This window comes from Passer montanus, unplaced genomic scaffold (genome assembly GCF_014805655.1).
Source record: "Passer montanus isolate IOZ18808 unplaced genomic scaffold, ASM1480565v1 scaffold66, whole genome shotgun sequence".
NCBI lineage: Eukaryota > Metazoa > Chordata > Aves > Passeriformes > Passeridae > Passer > Passer montanus.
In genome coordinates this window covers 1,223,916-1,234,680 of record NW_024371704.1, presented here as the reverse complement: position 1 = coordinate 1,234,680, position 10,765 = coordinate 1,223,916, and the positions used below count along the sequence as shown (strand labels likewise).

Here is a 10,765-nt window from a genome sequence, read left to right as displayed (position 1 = left end):
GTCACCTCTCTGGAAGCCAGATGGCACGGCAGAAGTCGGAAAAAGATGTTTGCCAACTCATTCTGGCTCCCAGCTGTGGTCCCGTGCTCCACCACGACCGTGTGGACAATGGCCCCTTGGCTGTCATCGTCATAGTGCTGTTAGAGCCACGCTTTGTGCTCCCCCAGAAAGCTGAATTGCTGACATTGCCTCGTCCTTCCTCGCCAAAAGCTGAGCAGAAGAACAATTAGAAATGGGTGTGTCAAAGTCAGTGGGGCAGATAATTCTTTGTTGGCTGCTTGTCTGCTGTGATGAAGTGCATATACTGAACCTTTTGGATGTGTTCCTGCAGGGGAGGGAAAGTCACTGAAAGTAGCTCATGTGGTTGTTCTGGTTTTTTAACTCAACCTGTCAACATTGCAGCCAGTTTGATTGTTGAATTCAGCAGGAGGGGATATTTTGTTCTGAATGCAAGGAGAGTCTCTCAGTCTTTTACGTGTGGTATAAAGGGAAGAGTACCTGGCCCTTATGGAGTGGGTGCACAGAGAATGCTTCTGGAGCATTCCAGTTTGTCCAGTTTTCACAAATGATCTCTTTTAAATCCTCTACCGTGTCTGGCTGATCTATCAGGTGGAGGTGCAGGCCTCAGTCTTTGCCCTGTGAGAAAAGCAAACAGCCTGCCTAATGAAATGCTGAAGCTACAGCAGATGCTGCTTCCATGTCTTTCTCAGGAGAAGTTATGGGATACAGTAACAGCACTGGTAGCTGCCATTTGGGAGATGATAATCATTTATAACCCAGACTGTTATGAGGCTATAAACCGGGGTGAATTGGGTGCTTGGAATTCAGCTTAGCAATAATCAAATACAAAGTATTTATGGCAGGTGGCTCTGAACGAGGTAGAGAGAAACTAGTTGGCTTGTTATGCCTTTGGAAGGAAAATGTCAGTACGATGAGGCCATTTATATAGCCACAGAAGGGTGACATAAAGAGTTTAGAAGTTGCCAACCAAACACTGTTTCCAAACAAAGCTTTAAATCTTTGAGAAATAACAATCTTTGACCGACTGACTTTTATTTTAAAGTAATCAAATAAACTCTATGGGTCCTCTACAATACTGGCAAACAGCCATGTATGATGGAATTGGTTATTTTTTCACTTCAACTTTTTTTTTTCATAGCAAGTGCACTGACTATATCTGACTTCTGAAAATGGGAGCCATAGGATGTCCTGAACTAGCTGGTGTCTGAATGGAGAGTATAACTTTTAAAAAAGAACTCTGTGGTTCTTAAAATCCTTCTGGATACTTGAGAATCAGTTGGATTTGCTAAAAAAAAAAATTACTCTTTGCTTTTAGTTATTATTTGTTTTTAGCAAATTCTCTGTATTACTGGATATTATAGAATCCCAAAATGGTTTAGGTTGGAAGAGACCTTAAAGCTCACCCAATCCCAGCCCTTCCCTGGGCAGGGATGCCTTTCACTAGACCAGGCTGTTCCAAGCCCTGTCCAGCCTGGCCTTGGACAGTTCCAGGGCTGGGGCAGCCACAGCTTCTCTGGGCTCCCTGTGCCAGGGCCTCACCCCCTCACAGGGAAGAATTTATTCCTAATATCTAACCTAGATCTACTCTCTTGATATGGTTCTGTCTTTGCACAGCCTTCCTCACCAAATCCATTACCCATTGGCATTGATCTTTAACAACTCCTTAAATAAACCAAGAAGACTGAGATCCTTTTGTCCGCCACTATTAATTGTTTTCTAATCATAATCTTCCCTCAAGCACCTTTCTGAGCCCTTTTTAAGCTTTCATCACTTTTCTTCAGTTGTGGATACCATAATTTCCATGTTTTAGCGAGACAGAGATGTCCCATGAATAATTTGCAGGGAGAAGTTAGACCTGCAGAGAGAGAGAGAACTCAGAGAAGGGTATTGCTTAGCATTTTGTTTGTTCAACTCTTAGTGTGAAGGCTAACAGCAAACCTTGCTGAGAGAATTGAGTGGCATTAACTTAGATTAATCAGCCTGTATGACATAAACTTACACTTTGTGATTTGTGGTGGACTTGGAAACTTCCCTAAGAGAATGATGCCTCCAGTTGTAGCCAGCCCAACTTTTGTAGTGTTATCGCCTTTTCAATTTGCAGTTCAGGAGTACTGACTGGTGAATGTTGTGCTTCATGATGCCACTTCTGCTTATTCTTGTTTTTGAGATGCTCTGCTGGAGTTCAAGATGCCTCTGGTGGGTTGGATATGATGAAAGAACACTGTGCTGGTGACATCAGTTTAATCTGAAGGGGTGGAAAACCCCAGCCAGCAAAGATCAAGAAAGGTAGGTCAGCATTTGCCCTCTACCTCTTGAACCAGCTGAGTTCAAGCTCTGACATGTATTAAACTCAACAACAGTGTTTGAGACAATTTGAGGGAATACAACAGTTCTTGTCATCTTTGCAGTGTTGTGACAATCTTGTGCCAAAACACTGTTCTTTTATTACAATTTGGAGACTGTGACAGTGCCAAAGTACTTGTCATTTCTCAAGAATGTGCCTGCCATGGGAGAGGGATGGCAATCCTGTGTGATGATCTCTGCATAGTGCCAAAACAATAGTTTCAGCAGGTCTTCCTGCAGGATTGTATCTTTTCAGGCTAAATTTTTAACTGAATTATATAATTCAGTTTCCTCCACTTACATCTCCTCTGATCTTCAGGCTGTATGTCAATGTGTCAATGCTTACCTTTTTATTGTGTGCTTGTTTGTATTTTTTGGGTTTTTTGTTTTTTTTTTTTTTTTTTTTTTTTTTTTTTTTTTTGTTAACCCTGCAAGGAAAACTGGTGTCTCTCCTTTCAACCCAACCATTAGCAATTTCTTACAATTTTTGCAATTACGTCCCCCCCAGATACTTTAGGCACTTATTTCCATTACTTTACATTAATTCAAGCACTGATTCTGAGTCCCTGTTGCATGTAAAGCCCCTTAACTCAATGGAAATTTCGCCTTTTCAATTTGCAGTTCAGGAGTACTGACTGGTGAATGTTGTGCTTTATGATGCCACTTCTGCTTATTCTTGTTTTTGAGATGCTCTGCTGGAGTTCAAGATGCCTCTGGTGGGTTGGATATGATGAAAGAACACTGTGCTGGTGACATCAGTTTAATCTGAAGGGGTGGAAAACCCCAGCCAGCAAAGATCAAGAAAGGTAGGTCAGCATTTGCCCTCTACCTCTTGAACCAGCTGAGTTCAAGCTCTGACATGTATTAAACTCAACAACAGTGTTTGAGACAATTTGAGGGAATACAACAGTTCTTGTCATCTTTGCAGTGTTGTGACAATCTTGTGCCAAAACACTGTTCTTTTATTACAATTTGGAGACTGTGACAGTGCCAAAGTACTTGTCATTTCTCAAGAATGTGCCTGCCATGGGAGAGGGATGGCAATCCTGTGTGACGATCTCTGCATAGTGCCAAAACAATAGTTTCAGCAGGTCTTCCTGCAGGATTGTATCTTTTCAGGCTAAATTTTTAACTGAATTATATAATTCAGTTTCCTCCACTTACATCTCCTCTGATCTTCAGGCTGTATGTCAATGTGTCAATGCTTACCTTTTTATTGTTTGTTTGTATTTTTGGTTTGTTTTTTTTTTTTTTTTTGTTTTGTTTTGGTTTGGTTTTTTTTGGTTAACCCTGCCAGGAAAACTGGTGTCTCTCCTTTCAACCCAACCATTAGCAATTTCTTACAATTTTTTTTTTTTTTTTTTTTTTTTTTTTTTTTTTTGTTAACCCTGCAAGGAAAACTGGTGTCTCTCCTTTCAACCCAACCATTAGCAATTTCTTACAATTTTTGCAATTACGTCCCCCCCAGATACTTTAGGCACTTATTTCCATTACTTTACATTAATTCAAGCACTGATTCTGAGTCCCTGTTGCATGTAAAGCCCCTTAACTCAATGGAAATTGAGGACAGGTACCTCTAACCTTACCTTAAAATAAGAAAAAGCAACGTAACTTTTTCTGTCGAGCCCTGCAACTTTATTTCAAACTCCTAGCAGCCATGAAGTGTATCCTCCACAAATATATGTTGCTCTCCCAAGCTTTTTGCTGGGAAAGCTCCTGCTTTTAAACGTGAATATAGAACCGCAGGAGAGTTTGGGTCCTGAAGGGACTTAAGCAATCGGTCCCACAGGACTTAGCTCAGCTTCCAGCTACAAAAATGCTCCATCTGCAGAAGAAATCAGTCCTCTCTTAGGAGTTTGAAGCGGTTTTCCCCCTCATTTTCTGCCGTTTTTCCTTCCACTTGAGGAAGGTCGGTGTGTGTTTGCCGGAGGGGCCGCAGGTCCGCCCTGAGGGGACGCCCTGGAAGCCTCCGGGGACTCCTCGCCCTCACACCCCGCTCCTCACAGCGCCGCTCCCACACGGGCGAGGAGCTTCGCCCGCAGTTACAAGCGATGAATTACATTAAACCGAATTGAATTAAACTAAATTCATTTAAGTTCAATTAAACCCGGCTCTCCTCCCGCCGCGGCGCGGGCGCCTCTCCTCGCGAGAGGTCGCCCCCGGCAACGCCGCGGCCATGGCGGAGGAGGCGACGGTCTCTGAGGCGGCCTTCAGCCTGCAGAGTATCCTTCTTCCTCCCCAGCCTTTCCTCCTCCGTCCTCGTCCTCCTGTTCCCCTGGGGCTGCCGGTTCCCCGCCTCGGGGGCCCGTCTCCTCAGCGCTCCTCCCGCCCCAGCCGGGCCGGCCCCCGCCCCTGCTGGGGAGGGTGGGGGGATTGGGTGGGGCCAGGGCAGCCTGTGAGAGTGCGGGGGGAAAAGTCAAAAATCCCGTCGGGTTGTTGGTTCTTTTTGTGGGCTGTTGTTCCTGGAGGCTGAAAAGGGGCTGGAGCCTGTCCAGAGAAGGGCAGCGGAGCTGGGGAAGGGGCTGGAGCACCGGGAGCGGCTGAGGGAAAAGGAAGCTGAGGGAAAGGAGCTAAGCATGGAGCAAAGGAGGCTCAGGGGGCTCCTTGTGGCTCTGCACAACTCGTGACAGGAGGGGACAGCCGGGGGTCAGGTTGTGCTCCAGGGATGGGACAAGGGGAAACGGTCTCAGTCCATGCCAGGCGATGTTTAGGTACGGGGGAAAATTTCTTCCTTTAACGGGTGGCCAGGCAGCGGGACGGGCTGCCCAGGGAAGCGGTGGCTGCAGCATCCCTGGAAGTGTTAAACAGCCCTGGCACCTGAGGACATGGTTTAGCGGTGAACGTGGTGCTATGTTAAAAATTTGGTCTCAGAGGTCCTTTTCAAATTAATTCTGTGAATATGTGGGGTATTCATAGAGGCTGTGGGGTGTTGCTCGCTGTAAGGTGGTGTTTGCTTTCCTGGCCGAAGGTCGGGGTTCCTGAATGCCCCTTGGAAAAGTGGGGGAATTGAATCCTGCAGTGCTGGTGGGGCAGCCCGAGCAGGAGTTACAGCCCTGGCATGAAAACTCTTGTCACCTCTCCTGTGTTAGCTACTGAGCACTAAATGCAAAATACCTATGGAGGAGGAGCAAGGTTTGTTATTAAGACTCCCAATGTGCTGCTGGAAAAGGTGCTCCTTTAATTTCCCACTGCAGAATAACTGCTGGGATATTCATGGTTTTTGGCTTGTACTGACTATAAGAGTTGTGATACACAACCTAGACATAACTTTGCTTTTAGAGGAAAAAAACCCACCCAATCCTTTCCACACTTTAGTTGTAACAAATTATTTTGGAAGCTTATGGCTTTTAAATGTGTAATTTTTTGGTCACATACCCAAATTCTGCTTTTGTCACTAGGCCAGATGAGTTGCACCTGTTCTCTTTTCTAGCTGTGAGCTGCAAATCAAGAAGCTCTAATGCTTTTAGAGGCTAAACAATCATACTTGAGACCCTACCATACCTTAGTTTTTCATGCTTTGCTAGAATTAAGTTGTAAGCCAATATAAAGCCAATTCTTAAAAGTGGAAGAGTGTCCTTTTGCAGCTTGTGCCTCAATTTCTACGTTAGTCAATCTGCACAGCTGTTTTAGCGTGGTGTGCTTAAAAAAGCACTGCTTCAGCAGATTTGACACTGTGGAGAAATACAGTAGTTTTAAAAATTAATTTCTCTGTTTTGTAGTGCATCTAGCTGTGATTTTTGGAAGGGAAAAAAAAAAAAAAGAAAAGAAAGAGGAGAACCCCAGGATTTTTAAGTAATATTTTAGTCTGGGCAAATTGTTTGCAATGACACATTAGTTTAGACCATAGTGGATCACAAGGACAGTCAGGTCAACAGAAAATTGAGGAAAAAAATCCCCAGTTTTTGAAAGCTTATTATTTATTTGGGGGTTATGGTGTTCAGCTGTTAGCCTTCCAGATGGATACAATTTATCTGAGTTTTCCTGGTGCTGTGATCCTGCGGTCTTGAATGCAGATGATACTTTTGCCTATGTTTTGTGCTTTTACATATATACTGTACTGTGAAAACTGGCAAAAGGCCTTTTTTAAGGAGAATTATTCAGATTTGGGCAACACAGTGCAAAGCTGGAAAATCATGTTGTTTTTTTTCTTGTTTTCTGTGTTTGAAGTACTGAATTGCCAGCTTTTCTTTTCTTTGGAAGTTAATTCCTGGTTTATTTACATGGGTCACTTGTAGGCTAACTGATTTCCTAGGGAAGCTGTCAACAGCATCTGCTAAAAACATTTCATTATTCTTTCATGGGCTGTGAAGCTGGTGGATGAAAAGATGATTATTTGGCTTTTATTTTGGACTATTTGTAGTTATGTTTAATCAAAAGTTTGACTCTAAAGCGTTTCAAGGAACTGTAGATAATTTCCAAATGAATTTTTGAGTTTTGAAAGTTCCTCATTTTTTATTGTAGCACTCTTGTGATTATTAAGGCATTTGCATCTGCTCTTTTAAGTGACTCTGTGGTGTTCAGGGTTTGACCTCAGGTGTTGCTGTTTGAACTCACACATGTGAATTTGCTGAAAATGATATTTTCTGAGAGCATGAAGCTATTTCTGCTTAGAAGGCTGTGGAAATTCTAGTGCAAAAAGACCCCTCTCAAAACTGATGATTGGCTGAGAGCACAATTGAGCTGCTGTTTTATTTTGGAATAGTGCTTGGCTTCTGAGATCTGATGAGTCAATTTTTAATAGTGTTCAGACCTGCTGTAAAAACTCAAACCTAAATTCTGTCCCTGTGCACAGGACTGGGCTTGCTCACCTTGAGGCTGAAGGAAACCTTGGAGGTTGGAAGTCTTGTGCTGAGAAGAACAAGGGTGGGGATGGTGATAGCAGATTTATAGATGGTTATTTTATGATTTTTTTTTTAAATTGGAACTCCTCACATGCACCAGCTGTTCTAGACTTAACTAAACCTGCAGAGATGACCATAACAGATGACATCAAAGATGATTATCAGTATGAAGAGGTAACTTGTTAAATTGATAATCTTCTGATATATTTTGGTAGTGTTCATGTTTTGTTCTTTTCACTTCATCAGTCACATATACATTCTGGAAGAAATTACACAAATCTCCTTTTATAAAGTGATGAAAGGGAAAATATCTGTTTTTCAAGAGAGGACTCAGTGTATTACCTTTATTTGAACAATAAATACTTTTTTAAAAGTATAAGAATTTATATTTAGATAAAATATCTTTTTAGATATTTCAGCTTATTTATAGAAAATATTTCAGTAATAGGATTTCTATTTACATATGGCAAAATGGTATTTTAACGAGGAGGGGATTATTTTCAGCAGTTGTATGGGAATGGGAACAGTTTTATTGTGAAAGAAAGGTGTATAAAACGTGTTGATACCAAACTTTACATAATTTCATTTAGGTTTCAGCAGATGATGACTTCAGTCTTCATGAAGAAGATGAGGATCTGGCCAAAGCTTTGCAGACTATTCAAGACCAGGCTGAAGATGCCAAAATTATGGTAAGAGTTTCCTAAACAATCTAAGAGTCTCTAATTCAGTTGACATGAGTAGCTTGAGATTTACACACGATAGTTTATACTAATTATTAAATATTTCTGTGGGAAAGATTGTCTCTTATTTTCTTACAAGCTTATAGGAGTAAACATATGTCATAGTGGAAAAGACAACTTATGTTTCCTGGGTTTCATCTTCCTTTTAATTTGTGTTCATTTTGTGTTCTGTAAACAACCTGACATTTCAATTACATGTAGCCAAATCTTTAGTTATTTAAAATGTATTAATATTATAGTGATACATCAGTGTTTTAGGGTTTCTTCTTTATCTGAGTAGATTAAATGAGAATGTGATCCCTGGCACAGGAAAGAAACTACATCTGCTTAACACTCAAAAAAGGTTGCACTTGAATACTTTGTTAAAAGAGATTGTTCATATATTGAAAATAAAGAATGGACTGTTACACTATGCTGAATCAAAATATTAATGAAATTATCAACTATTCTACACCATTAGTTTTGACATTCCTTACACTTACAGTTTGATTTCAAAGCAGTTGTGTAATAGTTCAGAGTAACAAGATGGCATTGTTGTATTGCATTTTTCAAAATAGGATGTACCCAAATTTACTTGTTTTTAACAGTCTAATGGAAAAGTGGTTTTCCCTGCTGTGTTTCCAATATCACCACTATCTTGTAGCCCCATCAGAAGGGTACAGTCATAGTCTGTGTGTTGCAAAAATGAATGATTAGTAGTGAAAAAATGAAATTAAGTGAATGATACTTAAACTGGAGGGAAAATGTGTGTTTTCTTTTGTACTTGTGCTGATCAACAGATCAGTTTTGTACTTTACATCAAGCTCTGAGTGGAAACTGACAATAACAGAGTTTTATGTGGATTAAAACTGAATATGCTTGAAAATTAAGGGAAAGATTGCAGAAGTGTTTGAGATGGCAAATGTTAATGCTAAGGAAGTAGTGGAAATTCTTCATGTTCCTTGGGGATAGCTGAGGTTATGATTGTTTTACTGTGTGAGTTGATGTTAAAATAGGAAGTGAAAAAAAGAGAGAATATTTTTAACCTATTGATCTTTTGACAGTGGTGTATTTAAATAATCTTTTACTCTTCATTGATTTGTTGAACTTGGAGTGGTAGGAACAGTATGCTAATGTCTATCCCAGTTAATCAAACTGAAGAAACTGTTACTTTTTCCTTAAAACCAGCAGATAATTTGTGCTTAAATTCTCTTTGATTTTAAGCTTATGCTAAGAGTTGTCTGCCTTTTTCCTGCTTGATTTGTTATTTGGAGTCTTCATTTTTCCCATAATTTTGAAACTGAAGTAGTGATTTCAGCCTTTGGACAGAAAGACATGAGTGGAGAAGTGTTCTAATACACTTGCTAGTTCCCTGACAGCTTTCATAATGATTTACTGTACATTTTGTGAGGCTCACTGACTCGATGGTTTGATATTAATTCCCTGGAAAAGCCAAGTGCTTCTGGTGACCCAAGTTAGAAGCACTGTTTCCTGTGAATTAATATTGACTCAACATCCTGACTCTGAGCTAGGAAGCAAAGTAGAAGACTGTCTTCTTCACATGATAAGTAATTGGCAGATTTTTTTAATAGTTTGTAATCTTAGCTAAAATTAATTATGTAACAACCACAACCTGGATGATGTTTTTAAGTGCTTATGTGTATTTACTGCTTAACTTGCTTTTTACTTGTGTATGTAATCCCATATTAAAGTTCAGTGCTAGGTGCCCAGATCAGTGATCATCTAAAAATATTAAAAATTGGATATTTTCCAGTTGCAGATTCTAAAACTATCCAGGGTTTTTAGGCTAAGTAACATCATTTGTCCTTAAGCACATCTCTACTTCTTTTTTTTTGGACACATGTTAAAGTAATATAAGTTATTTTTCAACACAAGCAAAAAAGATTCTGCATATAAAAGAAAATATCCAGCTCATAGGGACTGTAGGAGAAGGGTGCAAAACTTCTGGAAAGCCACACAGAGATGAAAGCTGGCTGAAAAACTTTCTTCAGTAGTAACAGCTGTTAGATTTTCCTTCCAAGATTTTTGTCCTCTTAATAACTACAGTGGTAATGAGAAGTAACTTTGACATTCATTGGTGTTGCAATTTATATATGCTTGATTTTCAGTTTGTTTTAACGTGTTAAAATCCTTTAATTCCCTTTTTATGTTCTTCTTAAATTCAGTAAGTTTTTGAGAACATCTTGGCTTGTTTTCCAGAGAATTTATAAATTTATTTGGTGTTCATATTTCTTCAGTGGACAGAAATTCTTAGAAGTGCTGTGGAAGTTCCTAAAGTTAAGCTCTTAGAAATTAATCTATTTTACTGGTCATATTTACAATCTTTGCACCCACAATTTTTTGAATATTTTAATTAACACAAAGAAATACTTAGCAAAGGAAATACTTAATTTATTTTGATTTCATGGTCATGCTCTTTTAATAAGATTGTTTTGTCCATACAACTGCTATAGGATGTCTATTTGCATTTTGTTAATTGATTGTATTTTGCTCATTTCCAAACAAGTAAATATATACAATAAAATGTTGTTGTGCTCTTCTGTTGGTAGTCAGCCAACAGATTACAATGAAACTGAAGCAAGTGGCTGGCCTGATATCACTCCCAAAGTCTGGGAAGGAGCTGGGAATTCAGTTCTGGTTTCCTGAGGCCCTGTTGTGATTCTGTGCCTGTCAGGCTGAATTAATTTCTCCCTGTATTGTTCCCTGCTCCAGCTTTGCTTCCTGAAGGTGCTCAGTGCTGGGATCTCACTAATAAATTCTCTTCTGCATGGATGAAATGAATTCCTATCAAATTTCCATTTATTAAGGGAATCAAGCTGT

General features: G+C 40.0%; 1 protein-coding gene across 2 annotated transcripts in view; it reads left to right on the top strand.

The window, feature by feature from the left end:
- The first annotated feature begins 4,528 nt into the window (after nt 1-4,528).
- The window catches only part of SPAG16 (sperm associated antigen 16), a 360,194-nt gene continuing 353,957 nt past the window's right edge, over nt 4,529-10,765 (top strand). Inside the window, exons 1-3 of one of the 2 annotated variants that reach the window (XM_039728694.1) lie at nt 4,529-4,586; nt 7,333-7,379; nt 7,796-7,894. In XM_039728694.1, coding sequence (XP_039584628.1) covers nt 4,541-4,586; nt 7,333-7,379; nt 7,796-7,894 — 192 coding nt within the window. In that variant the 5' untranslated portion in view covers nt 4,529-4,540. Of the gene's footprint in view, nt 4,587-4,848; nt 5,076-7,305; nt 7,380-7,795; nt 7,895-10,765 lie in introns of those variants that run through there. The other variant, XM_039728693.1, reaches the window with a different exon arrangement.